The sequence below is a fragment of the Vipera berus genome, assembly GCF_964194415.1.
Source record: "Vipera berus genome assembly, chromosome: 2".
In the NCBI taxonomy this organism is placed as follows: Eukaryota; Metazoa; Chordata; class Lepidosauria; order Squamata; family Viperidae; genus Vipera; species Vipera berus.
The window spans coordinates 222,836,935-222,857,568 of NC_138203.1; the positions used below are offsets into that span (position 1 = coordinate 222,836,935).

The 20,634-nt window shown below is 42.6% G+C and overlaps 1 protein-coding gene across 1 annotated transcript in view; it reads left to right on the forward strand.

The window, feature by feature from the left end:
• TWF2 (twinfilin actin binding protein 2) overlaps nt 1–20,634 on the forward strand; it is a 63,697-nt gene that overhangs the window by 29,253 nt on the left and 13,810 nt on the right. The window contains exons 3-5 of the mRNA XM_081320008.1: nt 9,822–10,000; nt 12,268–12,363; nt 14,553–14,657. Coding sequence (XP_081176134.1) covers nt 9,822–10,000; nt 12,268–12,363; nt 14,553–14,657 — 380 coding nt within the window. The remainder of the gene's footprint in view (nt 1–9,821; nt 10,001–12,267; nt 12,364–14,552; nt 14,658–20,634) is intronic.

A 20,634-nucleotide genomic window follows, 5' to 3' on the forward strand; every position in this document is an offset into this window, starting at 1 on the left:
CCAGAATTCCTGAGCCAGCTGGCTCAGGAATTCTGGGAGTTGAAGTCCATGAGTCATAAAAGAGCCGAGGTTGCCTACCCCTGGCATAGGCTAAGAAAACCTTTAAAGGAAAGACACTGGCAAACCACTTCCACATAGCTGCCAAAGAAACTTTATGGACCGTTTTATAAAGTCAGGAGGAGGACTTGGGATAATTGCACTTACAGTGGTACCAAACAGCAATTAGTGGTCAATAAAGAGAAGCTAATAAAACATAACATATATTAGAAACAGCATTCGTGGCTGGAACCTAGGTGTTTATTTTGTTTCTGTGGTTATAATATCCCAGTAGAAAGAAGACTCAGTGGAGACAAAATGACTCTGATTGAATTCTTGCCAAAAAATTGCAAACTCATGACTCACTAAGAAGAAACTTGAACTGTTATTCTCTGATAAACTGTTTTCATATGTTGACATTGGCAATGGATTATCAAAGAATGTGCCATTTCCCCTGCTTTAAAGTTTTTACAGGGTAGTCGCAGTATGTTGAGCATTGTTGTTTTTAAGGTTTTGCCTCTTCGCTGCATTTATTTTCTCAAGATGTTTTTTTAGAACTCTCTTTAAATGTATTACTTTTTAAAAGGGACAGAATTGATCGATTTGGAGTAGAACAAAAATGTGTAAATAAAAACATAAATAAGAGAAAATTATTATTTTTGGAATTTTCTTAGACCATCTTTTTCTAAAAGAGATGAGGACCACGAAGGGTCCAGTACCGCATGTCTCACCTTGATCCAGTATCTTCCCCGCACATTTGCTATGCTTGTACATTTTGAAATTTTGCTGCATTCAGCAGAAAGATTGGAAAACACCAGTTTAGTAAGATTTAGAAGCACAGATCTTATGTTTGCAGACCTTTAGTGTTGGAGCACAGTTTTTCTTTTACTGGACATTCTGAGATTTAGCAATATTTGTAAACTGCCTAGAGTCAATTAGTAAGATAGGCGGTGTAGAAATTGGATAAATAAAATAGATTTTTTTTTCTTTTGTTGACTGGCTCAGCTATTACTTTAATGCTAACGGGAATAAGTCAGAAAGTTAAGAATTGCTTAGGAAAAAAAGTCATAATAGCTCACATAAAAAGTTTACACTTCATTGTCAGTATAATTCTTTTATTTGCTTGGGAATCCCTGTTACTTGCTAAGGATTTCCAGTCCTAAACTGACATAAAGGACAACTTTGGTGAATAATGCAATCCTTAGAATGTGCTCTTTCTGTGTGTTATGTGACCACACAATTCAGTGGTGGAAAGAAATGAAGGAAAGAGAACATAAGAGACCTGAAAGTGGGAATCTGCCTCCGGGAGAATTTAGTTGGGCTCAGACCAACCAAGTGTAGCTTACCTAGACGCCTTCCTGTGATTATTCAGTTTCCTTCAGGCCTAAATAATTAAGAGTTCCACATCAAGGGTAGGATAATAACATCTATGGATTTGCCTCAAAGGTGTGTTAGCAAAACAGAAAAGGAAGATGTCACAATTGTAAAGCAGTCTAGATGCCCTTTAAGGTTCTGTGTCTGGCTCTTCATAGAACACCTGCTTCATATTCTAACATTGGTGGTTCAGTTCCACCTAGTGTTTTCCATATTTATTTCTTCCTTCCATCCATCTCCTTGCCAGGCTGGGAAGAGAGGCCAGCTGACCTCAGACAGAAAAATTACCTGACATGATTTGCATATAGGCGTGAGAAGAAGGGAAGGGACTGGATCCTTTAAAGCAGGCACCTGAGGCTATCTTGAAGAAGAAGCTTGTCAGCACTAGAGATTCAAAGGCTGGCTGGGTAAAAAAAAAGGAAGAAAGGAAAAGAAGCTGAAGGGCTGAAGGCTAAAGGAGAAGGGCAAGAGAAGGGGGGGAAGAACAAAGAAGATAGGGTTATTTTTATTTATTTATTTATTTATTTATTAGTTTTATATTCCCGAAGGTAAGGGACGTGGTGGCTCAGTGGGTTAGGACGCTGAGCTTGTCGATCGGAAGGTTGGCAGTTTGGTGGGTCGAATCCCGAGTGCCGGGTAACAGAGTGAGCGCCTACTACTCGTCCCAGCTTCTGCCAACCTAGCAGTTCGAAAGCACGTAAAAATGCAAGTAGAAAAATAGGGACCACTACGGTGGGAAGGTAACAGCGTTCCGTGCGCCTTTGGCATCTAGTCATGCCGGCCACATGACCACGGAGACATCCTCGGACAAGCGCTGGCTCTTCGGCTTTGAAACGGAGATGAGCACCGGCCCCTAGAGTCGGAAACGACTAGCACGCATGTGCGGGGGAACCTTTACCTTTACCTTATTCCAGAAGGACTCAGGGCGGTTTACAGGGCAAAGTTAAAAGACAAAATAAGTTAAAATAGAATTAAAATAAGATTAAATAACAATTAGTAGCCCAAAGTTTAAACATTTAAAAGTTTAAAAATTAAAACCCCTCAGTCCAGGCCAGATAAATCAAACAGGTCCCGGCGAAACGAAAGAAGGTCGGGGGTGGTCCGGAGTTCCACAGGCAGATCGTTCCACAGGGCAGGCGTGCCCACAGAGAACGCCCTTCCCCTGGGGATCACCCGCCGGCACTCACTGACCGGCGGTACCCTAAGGAGGCCCTCCCTGTGGGAGCGCACAGGACGATGGGAAATTGACGCTGGCAGCAGGTGCTCCCTAAAATAATCCGGACCCATGCCATTTAGGGCTTTATAGGTCATCACCAGCACCTTGAATCTCACCCGGAGGGCAACCGGAAGCCAATGCAGCTCGCGGAGGAGAGGTGTTACATGGGAGTATCGGGAGACTTTTACAATTTCTGCTCCTCCTGACTTGTCTCTGGGTGTCAATCAAACAGCAGTTTCACCATTGGGCTCTCAGCGGGGACCCAAAACAGCAGAGATCACGGAGAGAGTTATGTCCGGAGCAGCTACCAAGATACTACCAAGAGAAAGATGACAAAGAGCCCCTTCAAAAGAGGTTGTTAGAATTGGTTTGGGCGATGGATGTAAATAAGAGAAAAGCATTAGAAGGAAAGAGAGCTAAAGTTAGGCTACAGCAGGGATCATTGCATATTGCTGCCAGATAATGAAGAAGAACCCATAATGAAAGTGAATAAATGACTAAGCACTTCACTGTTCACTTAATAACAACACATTTGTTAACAACAGAGTTCTCTGTGTCCCGCCTAAACTGTTTTCCTCCCAAACTCTAATGACATACCCAGTATAGGTGTGCAACCTAAGTAGGTATAGGTATTGATATAGGGCTTATATACCACATGTGCAAGAGGTGTGGGTGTGGGTGTGTGTGCGCGCGAGAGAGAAAGAGAGTGCTTTTTTAATATATAGTCCTTCCTCAATTGGATTGGCTAATATTATGAATATTAGATATGGGGGCAATAATTAATAAGCTCAAATAAACAGTAACAGTATAGAACACGGGTAGGCAACCTTGTCTCTTTTATGACTCGTGGACTTCAACTCCCAGAATTCCTGAGCCAGCTGTGCTGGCTCAGGAATTCTGGGAGTTGAAGTCCACGAGTCATAAAAGAGACAAGGTTGCCTACCCCTGGTATAGGACAAATGCTACTTTTCAGGATGAGAGGATTTCAAACCATCAAGAATTTCTTAGATGATCTAGTGTGATGTTATTCTACTTTATAAGTCATGATTTAGGAGTTCGCATTTTTATGGCTTATTTTAAACATGGATAAAAGTAATGATGTCTTACATGATGTGTCAGCCTAGGCTAAGAGTCATCAAGAGAAGCAAGCAAATAGTAGAGGGTTTTTTAAAATTTTATTTATTTATATCCCACCTTTATTATTTTAAAAAAACATCTCAAGGTGGCAACTATACCCCACACACCTTCCTCCTCCTGTTTTCCCCACAACAACAACCGTGTGAGGGAGGCTGAAAGAGTGACTGGCCAAAGGTCAACCAGTTGGCTTTCATGGCCAGGGCAGGACTTGAACCTACAGTCTCTTGTTTCCTAGTCTGCTGCTGCCTTAATCACTAGACCAAACTGACCAAAGATTTTTTTTCTATTCCTGAAGTTCTTTGATAGGGCAAAGAACTTCCTCGAGTTAAAAACATTGAGTAATAAGTCTGCCGATTTTAGAAGGGAAGGCAGAACTAATTTGGCGTCACTAAAGATTACAACTTCCCAAAGTATGCATTTCACTTTCCAGACAGCATGGCTATTGCTGAGAATTCTAGGAGTTGAAAACTACTGTATACATCTGAAATTATTTTTTTGCTGAATTAATCTTTGCATTTCTCTGAATGTTTGATGCCCATCCAGTTCTATACATTTTAAAATATACTTCGGGGAAGATGGAATCTAGAATGTGCACAAGGAGTTTTAAAAAGCCAGTATTGAGTGGAAGAAAAAGTGTATTACAAAAATACCTGTAAGAATTCAATGAGTTTTTTTGCCTTACTTTCACTTTCATCCAGGATTTAAAACAGTGTGCAAAAACAAGATTGAACCTGTCTGTATCTGAGTACTTAACCATTGTTGTCTGTGGAAAATAATGTAGGATGGTAATTGGAATATTAAACTATGATTGAGGACCCCTAAGCCTGGAACCTTAGTGGGTATTTTTGGCATTGTCCTTTCGCCTAGTCTGCCTAATCAGATCATTGTTGCAGGAAAGAAAATGCAGGAGGGAATGTTTTGTATGCCACCTTGAATTTCTAAAGGAAAGGTGAAAGAAAATCCAACAGATCATCATAAAAAGGTGAAGCAGGAGGAGTATGCCTTTTTTCAAAAGCCTTTGGAGAATGAGTGAAATCAGAAAAGATAAATGTTGCGTTACATCAACCCCCTGGTATGTCTTTGCATGATTTGAGGTTATGGAATAATAATAGCATCAGAGATTTAGATGAAATTAGTGGAATTTAATGTTCTAGCAATCCTTGATGTGACATGCACTACTGTCAGCAGTATTATGGTTTGGTAACTAAAACATGTCTAAGAAGAAGAGCCTTGGTGGAGCAGTGGGCTAATGCCTCCTTAAGTAACACCAGCTGCCTGCAATTAGTGCAGGTTCGCATCCCACCAGGCTCAAGGTTGACTCAGCCTTCCATCCTTCCCAGGTAGGTAAAATGAGGACTCAGATTGTTGGGGGCAATTAAGCTGACTTTGTAATAATGCCGCTTGGGGTGTGTGTGAAAGCCCTAATAAGCAGGCATATACATAGAATGAAGGCTACTGCTAAGCTTGTAAGCCGCCCTGAGTCTTCGGAGAAGGGCGGGATATAAATGGAATTTTTTTAAAAAAGAAGAGTTTTTAAAAGCCACAGGTGCTGGCTGTTCAAGCTATTTTCTTATCTGCTGTGATATGCTGCTGTATTTCCTTTATTCAGAGAGAATATACAGCAGTGTTTCTCAACTTTGGTAACTTTAAGATGTGTGGACTTCGACTCCCAGAGTTTGCCAGTTATCGTGTTTGCCTCTCAGCTACTAGATGCTGTTGCTAGATCTCTTAATTTAGGATGTAAATGACTACACTGTAGACAAAAAGGGTCACAGAGGTCTCATAATGGAAATTGGCAGAAATTAGACCAGGAAGCAGAATGCTATAGATCAGGGCTTTTCAACCAGTGGTACGGGTACCACCTGTGGTACATTGGCACCTGACAGGTGGTACGTGACCATCCTAGAAAAGTGGTAGCGGGGGAGGGGAATGAGCTGAAGCGGTGGCAGCACCGCACAAGACTGAGCGAGAGATGGCTGGAGCTGCAGGGCTGTCAGGGCTCAGCAAAAGCGCCAGGATCAGCTGGAGCTCAGTGCTGATCCTGGCGCTTCTGAGCCCAGAAGAAGCGCCGATCAGCTGGAATGTTGCAGCATCTCCAGGGTCTTGTGATTTACATTCAGATGCTTGGCAACTGATTCATATTTATGACGGTCACAGTGTCCCAGGGTCATGTGAAGTGACCAAAACCTGCAGCAACCACCCAGCAGATGGGGGAAATAAAAAGCAAACACCCCCCCACACCCCACCCCTGCTGCCAATCCTCAACTGAAATGCTCACAACAATGAACACCTTGGATAGGAGGAAGAGCGCCGCCAGGCAGGCAGGCAGATGTCTTGCTCGGCTGTGGCTTGGGGGGCACTTTTTTCAGTGCCATTGTAACTTCAAATAGTCACTAAGCGAACTGTTGTAAGTCGAGGATTACCTGTACTTCATCACTTTTTTACTTTTTTTTTTTTTGTCATCAAGTTTTTGACACCTTGCTAGGCGACTGGTAGTACTCGGATGTTGCCATATCCTAAAAGTGGTACAATGGGTGAAAAGGTAGAAAAGCCCTGCTATAGATTCATGGTAATACGTTCATGTGGAAGACTGATTTCCACAGACGTGCATGAAAAAGGGTTGTGTATCTCTACCACAGAAAGCCTGTTTGGTGTAATAGTTAAGGCACCAGGCTAGAAACTGTGAGACAATGAATTCTAGTTCTGCTTTAAGCACAAAACCAGCTGGGTAGCTTTGGGCCAGTCACTGTCTCTCAGCCTAGGAAGGAGGCAATGGCAAAGCCACTTCTGAAAAACCTTGCCAAGAAAACTGCAGGGACTAATCCAGGCAGTCTCCGACAATCAGACATGTTTAAATGGACAGAAAAAAACCTATCTATCACAGCCTTGAGAAAAGCTTGAATATAGTTTTTATGAGCATTGTAAGTGTAACATATGCTATTTTTTTTTTAAAAAGAAAAAAGTGCTCTAATTTTGATTAGAGTGCTTTCACTGCCAGTTGAACTCTTCATAGCCTTAGTTGGAGAAAAAAAAAAGAAAGAAGAAGTATGCAGATAGAATTACCTTAACTTTGTTTTGTTTGCCCCAGGTCATTACGTTCTTCGGGTTGTTTAGTTACAAGGGTGGTATTTGTTTTTGAATTCCTGCATTACAGTGCAGTGAAGTTATTCCTAACGTGACGGTCAGATGAGACTTGAAACCAAGCCTTTCCATTCTGAATATATGGTGCAACTTTCTTGGATTTATCCTTTTCGTACCGTAGGTGGTATATGCTTGATCGCTCTGACGCAACGAACAGCTTTATGGAGTTGAGCAAACGTTGTTGTTGCCACCACTGGTCAGCTGCTTTTCAGCCTGACCTAGCAGCTACAGAGAAAGAGCCTAGGTTGAACTAATGCATCTCCCCCCACCGCCTAACGAGAATGGCCCTGGAGGAGGGTGCTCAGGAACACGAATGGAGGGGGGGGCATGCTTTCGCTAGCACCCACTCGTTCCTTGGAAGATCCCGCTGCCGGGGCTCCCCTGTCAGCACCCCAACAAAATGGTCATGGAGCGTGTCAGCTGGAATCCACGGGGGAGAAATGGGAATATAAGCAAGGGAAAGCTCGCTATTAACGCTAAGGGTGCTTTGAATGTGTTTTTATTTAATTTTTTTAATTTTTATTTTAATTCCATTTATATCCCGCCCTTCTCCGAAGACTCAGGGCAGCTTACAAGCTTAGCAGTAGCCTTCATTCTATGTATATGCCTGCTTATTAGGGCTTTTGGGCCCCCCCAAGCGGCATTATTACAAAGTCAGCTTAATTGCCCCCAACAATCTGGGTCCTCATTTTACCTACCTCGGAAGGATGGAAGGCTGAGTCAACCTTGAGCCTGGTGGGATGCGAACCTGCACTAATTGCAGGCAGCTGGTGTTACTTAAGGAGGCATTAGCCCACTGCTCCACCAAGGCTCCACCAATTTGGCAGCTTTTTAAATGAAAGGTTTTAAAGTTGCCAAGTTTGAGCAACACTGATTTAAAGCAACCTCAGGTGTGGGGGCTGGAAGGCAGAGGGAGGCAGAAAATGAAGCTATCAGGGCCCGGTGGTGCCACAGTTAGATGAAAGTGAGGAAAGGTTCTCGCAGTAATGCCCAGTTTATCCACTCTGTGAAACTGTGAGGGGGGTCAGAGCAGTGGCTCAAAAAGGAACAAGAGGTTTTACCATAAATAAAGGAGTCAAAGAGCCCAGGTGGACCAAGATTCCCGAGAATGGCTAATAATCCATAGTCGTACATCATGAGTCAAGTAAAAAAAAAAAAGGTTCTCACAGAGTTATGAGGGAGCTATTCTTGCAAACTGTTTGATTCTCTGGACTTTGTTTTTTCCCCTGTACATTAGGAAGAAATACGAGAATGAGTTATTATAAGATCTGGTGCTTCCTAAGCATACTGCCCAATCTTGTCATCTTAGAAAAATGGGTAATACTATAAAAAGAAGATCCTTCCCTTCAAAAAGCAATAAATCTACTTATATTGAATAAAAAATTCTGCTGGACAAAATCACTCCTTGCATTGGATAAAACTGGTCCTTCATTCCCAGCAGAGAAACTCCCCACTCTGTGCTTGGTAGATATTTGAGCCAGAAAGTTAGGCAAAACTCTGCTGGTGATATAGTTTTTTTTCTGATTGAAATGTATTCTTTATCTTGGGCATCATGAGCCATCGTTTGTAACTTTCATTTTAACCTTGTATGCTTGCCAGAGTAACTTTTGTGAGATGAATAGCCATGTTAAATAATGTTCACCCTTGTGGTGGTCCCTTTGTAACGTTCAAAAAAAGTGTGTGCTGTGTTGCTAAGAAGTAGCCCATAATGATAAACTTCTTTTTTGTAACCTATCAGGATTACCAGATTATGACATTTTTTCCCTTCCTTGAATAGTTTATCATATTTTTGATCTTTCATGCAAAAAAAGGACGGTTCTGCTTTGTGGAGTCTGCTCATAAAGGAGCTGTATCTTTTTTTTTTAATGATCCAAAGTACTTCTTGAAGCACTACAACTCTAAAAAGCGTAGGTGTTCTTCGAAAAGAATAGCAATGATGAAGTGGGGATTGGTTTTATTTTGAAACTCTCAGTCTTCCGGTCATACAATTTGGGGAAGGAGGAAGACACAAGTTCTTGTCCTTTAGATTGTTTGTTCTTCACATGTATAAGAACCAACTAAGGAGGAAAGTGAAGGCAGAATCTATTCTAATACAAAAGCCAGCCACGGTGTCATCCTGTTGTCTTACGAGCTTTAGGAAGAAGTCTATATTTTCATGCGAGCACAGCCTGAACATTGAACTTTGGGGCTAAAGCTGTTGGCAGAGCAGTGACAGATTGTTTTATATTCATTCCCTTAATGTCTGTCTCGTTAAGTACATTGTACTGGTGCATTCTTTTGGCAGATCTCATTCTCTTTTTCATTAACATGCACATTAAAGTTTTATGCCAAGAAAACTGGCAGTAGGTTTGACTAACAAACTATGCTCTGTTCCCAACCAGTCAAGCCTTTGAGCGATAACATCAAAGCAAGAATTAAAACTAAATCAAAACACTAACAATCAAAAACAACATCCACGCACACACTATGCTGCCTATGATCGTAATAAAGATTGAATTGTTTTGATCCATGCATACATAAAGATGAACTCCCACAGTCTGTTCGGGCATGGTACTGTTTGATTATCTTGTGAAATGCAGGAAAAGTGGGTTTAACATATCTCTACAGGAAACATGTTTCAAAACTTGGGGGCTACACAAAGAAGGAAACCCAAGATTTTCACAGTGCTAACAAGAAACAAGAACTATTCCACATTATCCTGGGATCTCTAGTGCTCTAGCCTTTACTCAGAATAAAGATAGAAGATCTATTGCCCTATAAATATTGTTGACTCCCACCATCCTTCACTACTAAGGATGGCTTCAGGCTCTCCATCCTAACTCTAAATAAAGATTTGATGCATAGTGATATATCAAATGTAATATCTCCTTTGCTTACTCATTAATACTTTCTCCTCTCACCCTACCTTGACTTCCAGAGCAGTTAGTGCTTGGAGCCTCCAAAGAACTATCTCGGCGCTGGGATAAGGACTATGATTCCTTTGTGCTTCCTCTGCTAGATGAACTGCAGCCATGCTACATCCTTTACCGCCTGGACACCCAAAATGCACAGGGCTACGAGTGGCTTTTCATCTCCTGGTCACCTGACAACTCTCCTGTAAGCTTTCAACTTATTCCTATTCATGGAATACAGGTTAAAATAAATAATAATAAACCTTTATTGTCAAAGTACAACATGTGTACATTGAGATTAGCTGAGCCTCCCCCCATGCTCTCTCCCCCCAACACACAGTGACAACAAACCCTCCATCCTACCACACCATGTGAACCAACTACACCACACACCGTCCTCCGGTTCCTGCTGAAGGATAAAAAATATGGAAGGTGCTCTTCAGAAACATTGAAGTTGCTCTACTTCCCTTTTCCAATACAAAACCACCAATGGATGGTGGTTGCATGTGGCTTATATCTGTTTAATCCAGGGGTCTTCAAACTTGGCCTGGCTGAGGAACTCTGAGAGTTGAAGTCCACAAGTCATAAAAGGGCCAAGTTTGAAGACCCCTGGTTTAATCTATACTGCATTCATTGCCAGCCAGGAACTTCTCAGGGGTTAATGATTCCCATAATCTCCAGTCAGCATAGAGCAGGGGTCTTCAAATTTGGCCCTTTTATGGCTTGTGGACTTCAACTCCCAGAATTCCTTAGGCACGCTGGCTGAGGAATTCTGGGAGTTGAAGTCCACAAGTCATAAAGGGGCCACGTTTGAAGACCCCTGGCATAGAATTTGACCATGGTAATCATGTATGCAAAGCTGCTTGGTTTAGAAGCAGTTGTTGCAAATATAGAACAGGTATTTCTCATTCAGTGCAGGCTCTCTCAGTCATAATGGAAGAGCTTGGAGCTCAACAGATCAATTGGAACTCAGAACTTTCCCCAGATGATTGAAGCAGATTATTTCTGATGTAATACAGCTGTTTCAACTTTGAAACAGGACATTCTGAATTTGAAACAATTCAGATGTGAACTATTTTACCTAATCTTACTAGTTGAATATGAAAATTAAACTCCAGTATACTAGAAGTCACTAAATTGGTGAAGACTACATTATTTGTTTATTAAACTTCAAGGCCACTCAACTTCTAATAACTATGGGTGGCTTCACAAAATTAAAAGAACAACAATTCCACAAAACCAACATCCATAAAACAATAACTTTTCAAACCACCCTTCTAGATCTGCGGTAAAGGGGCAATTGTAATAATCTTAACTCTTCTCTTGGGAGAAGAGCCGGTTTTTAGAGAACAGTTGAAAATGAGCAAGAGGGGAGACCATGCAAATCTTAGGGAGATGATTTTCTAAAGGCAAATGCAGTGACAGAAGAGGCTCACGAGGTGACATTGATGGGACCTGAAGCAAGCCAAGTCCATTGGAGGGCAAAGGAAAACAGATTCTGCAGGACACAGTTGGTTCCTCAAATAGCTAGGCTTTATGCTGTGAAGGGCATTGTAAGAGAAAACCAGCAACTTGAATTGTATCTGAAGGCAACTGGTAATCAGTGCAATTTACCTAGCCGGGGTCTTATATTCCCATTATTGTCATGCTACAGTCTGGATCAGCAGTAGCTTCCGAGTAGTGTTCGCCCCAGGTTTCACAAGCCTAAGATATAATGGTATGAATCCAACAAATTGGATTACTTCCTTATGAGAAGTAATGACGTTTGCCCAGGTATGTTGTAGCATGTAATCAAGTTTCTGTAATCTGAATCAAGGAAGAACCCGCCTCATTAGTACTTGGAGAGAGATCACGAGGAAATCCCAAGGTTGCAGGTTAAACTGCCAAGTAAACTACATGGACCTTCCATGAAGTCATTGGGAGTTGACTTGAAGACCTACTTGCTTACTCAATGAAGTTCAGGGTGAAAGAAAAATACTTTCCATCCATTTATATTAGTATTCAGTCTTTATTTTAATACCTTTAGAGATGTACTGTACATGGAGAAGATTGAGCACTACAAATCTTGTCACAAAGAGTTGTTAATGTTTAGTCTTGTTATAATGGGTTAAGCAATCTGTGATTATATTTAAAAGCTGACACAGTCTTGGGGAAGAGACCTCTAGTTGTAGGAATTTCAGCTCTCAGAATTTTCAGCCTGGCTGTGCTGTCTGAGGAATTCTGGGAGTTGATCAACACATCCAGAAGGTGCTTCTGGGGAAGACAGAGCTAACAAATTTGTTTTGATACAAATATTGGTTAAAAAATTCCCTGCAATTCCAAATATGAAAGGTCCTTTCTGATGGGTTTCAGAACCATAAATAATCCTGCAACTCTTTTTTTTAGCCACAGTGAACTGGACTTCTGATAGTTAGCAGCCATGAATGTCTTCCCATAATTCATATTCTCTTCTCTTTCTCTCTGTGCAACAAGGTTAGACTCAAGATGCTCTACGCAGCAACCCGAGCGACAGTAAAGAAAGAGTTTGGAGGAGGACACATTAAGGATGAACTCTTTGGGACACTAAAGGTATGGCAGTTGGTCATATCCACTGAGATCAGGACAGTCGGAGTTGTAACCATTGACGTTTGGGGTCCTGCTTCTAAAAGCCAGACTAGAATTTGTCACCACTACTCATTTTGAAGGGCTTGCTTTAAGATTGCAAGGATTTTGACTGCATTGAAAAAAGAACTTGACTTGTGTCTCCTGTTTTGCCGTATGAAGGTCCATAGAGGTCCTGTCTGATTCATCCTTGCAGCACATGCTCAGTTTGAAACCCTGATAAAATGAGTGCAGCGACTTGTGTACCTGACTTGAGACATAAGATAGGTAAAGATGTCTATGGAGATTCTTAGCCATCCAGGTCATGATTTTCCCAGAGGTGTTTTTTCAAGAGGCAATTGGACTCGTCTACAAAGAAAAATGAGAAAGTCCAGTTGCCTCTTGAGAAAGCACCTTTGGGATAGGGAAAGATGTACACAAGGTGATCTGTTTGTGCCATAAGAGGAGAGGTGACCATTTATATCCTGTGGAAGATTGCTTGTCTCCAGCCTGCTTTTCTTTTGTCCTTCCTCAGTTATTTTGTTTGTTTACAACCTTCAGTTCAGAGGAAGTCTGGTCCCAAAGTCTTTAGGCTGCTTTGCTGACTATACTAGTTCACTAATTTGGAAGGCAAAAATTGGAATGCATGCATTGCATCAAGTCCCTTCCCTAGTCTCTTTTCTTTCCCTCCAAATTCAAATACAGTCATAACATGATAAAAAGAAAGGAGGAGTTTCATATTGTGGATTGGCATAAGTCTGGTTCTTAACTCAGAATTACTGATTATCTAAATGCTTTGTATCCTGTCCAATATAAAATTTAACTAGCTAAGCTTATTTTACATACTGTCTGGAAAACCCATCGAAAATGCTTACAGACCTGGAACGTTTTTGAAAGTGCCAGAAGGGGGCAGTATTGCACATCAAATGATGGTATATTAGATTATACACTACTGTACTATAAATGAAATATTCTGGATGTCTCTCTGCAAAGCTCTGTCATTCAATATAATTGTGAGATCCTCAAGCAGCTGTCCTCTTTACCACCATCTACTAGGGTTGTTTTGTTATTGCTTATTTACTGAACTTAATAGGCCTCTGGATCACTGAAGTCTCTTGGTGGCTTACAGTACTGTAAAACAAATGTAAAATCAAAGCATTAAAACCCCTAAAAAGAACTAAAACCAGTATAATTAATAAAATGAACATTTAATCAAAGGTGAAAAAACAAAGATGCATTTTGAGGACTTTTTGAAAAGCTAATTAAGTGCGTTGGACTGCTCAACGCTAAAGGGGATGCATTTCAACGATGAAAAGCAGCAATAGAGAAGGGCTTTAAAATTCATCTTGTAACATTTTTGTGTCACCGTCAGCCAAGTCCCTGGACCCTGAAGGTGAACCTTCCCAGTGTGATCTCAGGAAGTATGGAGGAATAGCTTGAAAGTGATATTCTTTCAGATCTCTGTTGCCATGGAGAATTTTAAAGTAAGGACCAGTAATTTGTATTTAGTCCAGAAACAAGTTAGTACCAGTGCAGTGCAATAAACACAATGGTAATATGATTTCCTCACATTCTTCTCATAACCAACTTGGCCTCCCAGTTTTTGGTCAGATGAAGTTTCCAGTCTGGGCAGCTTTCAAGGCCCAACCCTGAGTGGGTAAAGGCAAACTTGAGGCAAATCACCTCAGATGACCTCAGCAAGTGACGTTTCTTTTAAGAAGAACCGTTGAGAAATGTGTCGTGGCACATTGACCTTTATATAATGCAAGTGGTACCCATGACTTATAATGACTTTCCTTCAGGATTCCTCAGGGTCCCTACTTCCGTCTAATTTTTTTAAAAAATTAATTTTTTAATGATGAATGGGAAAACTAGCGTGTTATAGAACGCCAACCTCAAGCATCTTTTGTAGTTCCGAGAAGGCCTCTGAACTGCAGCTCAGTCTTTTTTAGACCTCTTCCCTGCACCCTTTTAAACAAAAAGGAAGAGCTGAGATAATAGGCAACCTTCTGCAAGGGTAGAGGAGGTTGCAAAGAACAATTTTGCCAGTTTGCATTGGTTGGCATTTTTCTGGCCAACCAGACCAGTTAAGACAGCCATTTTATGAACGTTATCCTATGTTCTCCTTTGAACCAGTTTCATGCTTTTCCTGTGGTTGCTTTTCTGTTGGACCACAGGAAGACATCTCTCTCAGTGGCTACCAGAAGCATGTGTCTTCTTACTCTGCTCCAGCTCCTCTGACGGCAGCCGAACAAGAGCTTCAGCAGATCCGCATCAATGAGGTAAGAAGAAAGTTAACTGTGCTATTGATTATGCTATCATTGTTTCTTTCCAACTGCAATTTTCCCTTGGCGCTTTGTGTGGTAAAAATGTTCATGATGTCATTTAAAAGTCCTTCATTCCATTCAGGTGCAATTGGGAATAAAAGTTTGCTTTTGCAGGCTGTCCCATTGCCATAATAGTGTTTGCATTTTTCCCATTTGGAAGGAACAGCTATGCGCTCCAGCTAGGAAAATGAAGCTCAAGATGCTTAAAAGGGAGATAAAAAGCTTCTGAAGTAGAGGAATATGCTGGTTGATGCTTCCAATCTCTTTTCTCATCACTTTTCCTTCTGTGTTTCATTGATATATTTTTTTGCGGGTGGGGGAAATGGTTTCTTTGCTTTTCAATCCCATAGTTGTACAGGGAAAATGCCAAGCTTGCGGCTATCATTCCCAAGGTAGTTGCTATCCTTAGGTGACCTGCAATACTTGAGCAGCCATATTTTTCTAATCAGGCTTTCATTGATTGATTGATTTCAAGTATTTCTGTATCACCCAACTCATATGACTCTGGTGGTTAGGGGTAGGTAAAGCCTGCCTTCCCAGTGACAAAGTACCACTTTCTTAAATCCTGGAGAAACTCAGGTTTCCTCCAGAAATAATGGCTGGCTACCATTATTTGGTAACATTTGATCCGGCTACCATGAAGGAATGGCAATGCACATGTACTAAGTTCCTGTTTTTACTCAGGTGGCGTAGGTTGCATGCTATTGAACATTCAGCTGTTTATGTGGTTGTTTATTTGTTAGTTGTACATCCCATCTTTCTTCCAAGAACACAACTTAATTTCTATGGGGATCTGGCTTCATTTTATCCCCCAGAAGAGTAACCCAATGAGACCAAGTTGCAGTGAGGGAGAGATTCCATGGCTAGGGGGGAACTTAAATCTGGCCCTAGTCCAATATCTGTGCCATTATGCCACAGGACTAGCAATATATGCTTTTTCTTACAGGCATATTACTGTCCTTCCTCACCTATAGGACAGCTGCCCCATAAGCAAAGGAAAAAGAATTTTTGAGTTGCCCAAGGGGCATAATGACATCATCCATAAGTGTAATGAAACATCATTTAGTGTGGACAATAGACCCAACTTTTTGTCCCAAGTTGATGTTGGGCTACTGATCCCACCATGCATAGCTATGAGAGTATTGGCTGGCATGGAGAGGTGTTAAGCAACATCCAGGATCTACCACTGTAAAGGAACACACAGAAGGAAATGTGTCACGTATTGGTTTGGAGGTGGTAATCCCACATTAAAAGTAGAAGGTTGAACTAATCCAGCGGTATGAAACCTGAATCAAAACACTCATAGTAAAAGGATAGCACAGTATTACAGATAGTCCTCATTTAACGACCACTCATCCAGTGACTGTTTAAAGTTAATGAATGAGTGGTACTGATGACGAGTCCTCAAAGATCCAACCATTGCAGCATGCGCACACACGCACACACCCATGGCCACATGAGATCATAATCTGAGTGCCCGGCACCTGATTCGCCCTTAGAATTCTGGCATTGTTCCGCAGCTACATGATTGCTATTTGCAACCTTCCTGTCCCGCTGCACTTGTGCCCAGTGGGAGACAGTACAAGTAACTTTACTGGAGCAACTTGCGACCTTCCCTGCAGGCTTCCCCACTGCCTTTGCTTCTGGAAAGCTGGCAGGGAAATTTACGAATTGGAATCATGTTACTGTGGGATGACGGATTTATTTATTTATTTAAATTTATATGCCGCCCTTCTCCCTAAGGACTCAGGGCAGCTCACAACAATAAAAATTAAAAAACATAGGATGAAAAGTTTCAAAAAAGAATTAAACAATAAGTACAATAATTACAAGGGACGCGGTGTGGTTCCGTGGGTTAGGACACTGAGCTTGTCGATCAGAAGGTCAGCAGTTTGGCGGGTCGAATCCCAAGTGTCGCGTAACAGAGTGAGCGCCTGTTACTCATCCCAGCTTCTGCCAACCTAGCAGTTCGAAAGCACGTAAAAATGCAAGTAGAAAAATAGGGACCACTACGGTGGGAAGGTAACAGTGTTCCGTGCGCCTTTGGCGTCTATTCATGCCAGCCACATGACCACGGAGACGTCCTCAGACAAGCGCTGGCTCTTCGGCTTTGAAACAGAGATGAGCACCGGCCCCTAGAGTTGGAATCGACTAGCACGCATGTGCGGGGGAACCTTTACCTTTACAATAATTACGTGACAATTTTAAAAACCCGATAAAAACCTAATTAAAAACTGTAGTCAGTCCATTCCCGCTTGTTGGATGATGCAACGCTTCACAGGCTGTTCATGCACCCTCCCCCACCCAGCAGCAGCCATCCCCACTCCCACTGCACACGTATCACACCTTGCGCTGCGCCTGGTCTGCCCATTTGCTTGCAAGCTGCCTGCCATCCTTACTTAATGACAACAACCGGAAGTGGCAGGATTGCCATTGCTTAGCATCGTGGTTACGTGTTGTTGTGCTTTATGACCACATACTTAGTGATGGAAGTTCTGGTCCAATTGCCATTGCTAACCAAGGACTACCTGTAGTTCATATGGATTTGAAGATTCTGTATACAGAAGGCACACCTGATAGCATTTTTCCAGTATTGCACAATAGCAGAGATCTCATATAGCGTTCTTTCCTGTCATTTCCTGAATTGGTCTTTGAAGTGTTGCGTTTTGTTTGTTTCCTTAACGCAATTTGTACATTGAGTCGAATAATGCTTAACCCGCCGGGTCTTGACTGTAGGACTTTCCCCTCCCTCTGGCACATGATTATCAAGTCACGAGATGATTTAGCAGCCGGGGTGAGATCGCTGCTTGTGTGTTTCCATTTGCATTATTGGCCCAAGCTCTCTGGGAGGTTTTCATCTCCTACCGAAGCGGATGATGAAGAAACCTGAAAGCAAGCAGAAAGAAATTTCCCTCAGTTGTTTGTGCAGTAAACTTAGAACTGTGGTAACAATTGACCGGTATTATGTATGAGCTTTATGTCCCGCCTCTTCCCCAGTATCCCATCGTGGTGTAGCGTTCTTACCTCCATTAAACGTGACCAGCCCTTTCCAGGAGATGCTGATCATATTGCCATAACATTGGCAGAGCCTCGGGGCCGCCAGGAGACTCAAGATTTTGACTGAGGGATACGGACAGAGGTGGGACACGAGTCCCCACAGATGTAAACCATAGGAATAAGACTTCAAAGCCACCATGGCTATGCTGTCTTGAGAGAAAGTGAAGGGTGTGGAAATGGAAGGGCTTGTTGACTGAAGTACAAAAGGCATCTTCCTTTTTAAAGATAGAGAATGAAAATGACGGATAGAGCAGTAATATAAGGAAAAGCTGGGAGGTTGGGCAAAAAAGTACCTTTCTTTCAAGTCAAGAAAGAGCATATTGATCAAATTACCCAAAGCAAAACCTCTGAAATTGAGATATACCAGGGAACGCAACATAGTCTTGTCTTACCTATGACAAAACTGAGGACTTAAAAGTTGTGGTGTGTGTGTGTGCGTGCGTGCGCGCGCATGCTACTTTGATTGGGGCTGGAGTAGGCCAGGGATGGATTTGAGCGTTATTATTTCTGAATTCTCCAAATAATTCACTCCTGCCTCGTCCTTCTGGGTTGCTTGCCAAAACCTGAACTTGGAATATTTGCATGAGTTCACATTGGAGATCAGGTGGAAAGCTAGAAGTTATTCATTAAGAAAGATACAAGCTTAGAGAGCAGTGTGCCTACTTCTCTTCGGGGAGCGGGGTGCAAATCCTTTTTGGGCACTGGGCCTAAAAGCATATCTCTTTCACGCGTTTTCGTAATCTGAATCTGTTGAACTAGCCTGTACCAGCTGTCAACCTAAATATTACTAGCGAGGGAGAACAAAGCGTCTTTATAGAGAGATCAGCCTTCCACCAGACCTGCACACGCATCAGGTGCAGCCAAATAGCCTATTTGGGCCCCCATCTGAGTAGGTAGCACTCCAGCCCAGCCTCGCCTCCCACCCATTCTGCAGCTTTTCTTTAAATATGACAGGCCTGGAGCTTAGCTTCCCACCACACTTGTGTACGGCTGAGTGATTCTGACAGGTTGTGAAGAGAATCCCTTTTGCTTATGGCTCCATTTCTGGGTCATCCTGCTTGTGATCCAGTGTCACTGGTGGCAGAGGAGACATCAGTTTTATTTTAGAGGATGCTCAGAGAATTGATTATCTTGCACGAAGCCTGACTAGACAGCCCAGATTTTTGCATTCCGCCCTCGCTTTTAATCTATAGGAATTGCCCTCAATTAGATCTAATTAAGATTACACCCAGAGCCATAACTGGTTACTCTAGATCAGCAGCCCCCAACCTTTTGGGCACCAGGGACCGGTTCCATGGAGAGAGATTTTTCCACGGACTAGGAACAGGTGTGTTTTTGCATGCTGCCTGCATCCCGCAGATGGCGCTTCACTTGTTTGTGCAGCCCAGTTTCTGGCATGCCGCAGACTGTTACCAGTTCGTAGACTGGGGGTTGGGGACCCCTGCTCTAGATGCATCTTTCAAGGTGCAAACTGTAAGGGGGCTGTGCTTTCCCAACCACGATGTGCTGCCACCACGTGGCTGGGTGGAGAAATCACAATGTGGGCAGTCAGACCCTCCTACCATATGATGTATTTCCTTTCCCCTCCCCTTTCTGGGATGGACTTCCTCCTCCCTCTTCCCTAGTGAGCCATGCTTCATTAGCAGAAAACATGGGGTCCTAATATGCAGACCCTGGGAGCATTATCATCTTCTAACCTTGGAGACACCTCAGGAATATCTTGGAAATGTTGTACAACGTCATCTGAATTGCAATAAAGGTATTTCTATATAAAAGGTGTTTCTACGAGTTCAAACTATCTGGAGAGACCTGTTAAGGTTAATTATATCTGCTTACACAGACCATAGAAGTCTTACAAGAGATTAATTATAACACAACAGCTTCGATCCAGAATAGTTAGAAGATGATAATGCTCCCAGGGTCTGCATATTGGGACCCCATGTTTTCTGCTAATGAAGCATGGCTCACTAGGGAAGAGGGAGGAGGAAGTCCACCCCAGAAAGGGGAGGGGAAAGGAAATACATCATATGGTAGGAGGGTCTGACTGCCCACATTGTGATTTCTCCACCCAGCCACGTGGTGGCAGCACACACGATGCCTTGCTCTGAGAAGCCCCTTGGACTGTTATTTAGGATCAGCTGGTCAGCGAGCCAAAGGGCGAGGGTGATGCTGCTGCTTCTGGACAATGAGTGTGCAGGAGGGACTGGTGGGTCTATCTCAACTGGCAGGTCTGCTTGAAACTTTTCTGCTTCTCCTCCAGTATGGTCCAAACTCATTGGAGAGCACTCTGCTGGTAAACTTACCATTTGAAGCTTGTTTTAATTTTGGTTTGACTGAAATAATTTTCTGCATCTGCCTTGTGGAATAAAATAGGCTGGATAATGGCATGCTTTCTGTCATTTCTTGCTCTTCTATTTCCTTGAGTGAGGGAAGTACAGTGATTAAATTAGGTTATGCTTGTGGAATGTGTTGCCTTTGCCACTGATTTAATAGGTGCTAACTTCATCAGAGGGACGCGGTGGCTCAGTGGGTTAGGGCGCTGAGCTTGTCGATCAGAAGGTCGGCAGTTTGGCGGGTCGAATCCCGAGTGCCGCATAGCAAAGTGAGCGCCTGTTACTCGTCCCAGCTTCTGCCAACCTAGCAGTTCGAAAGCACGTAAAAATGCAAGTGGAAAAATAGGGACCACTCCGGTGGGAAGGTAACAGCGTTCCGTGCACCTTTGGCGTCTAGCCATGCCGGCCACATGACCACAGAGACATCCTCGGACAAGCGCTGGCTCTTCGGCTTTGAAACGGAAATGAAAACCGGCCCCTAGAGTCAGAAACAACTAGCAAGCGTGTGCGGGGGAACCTTTACCTTTACCTTACTAACTTCA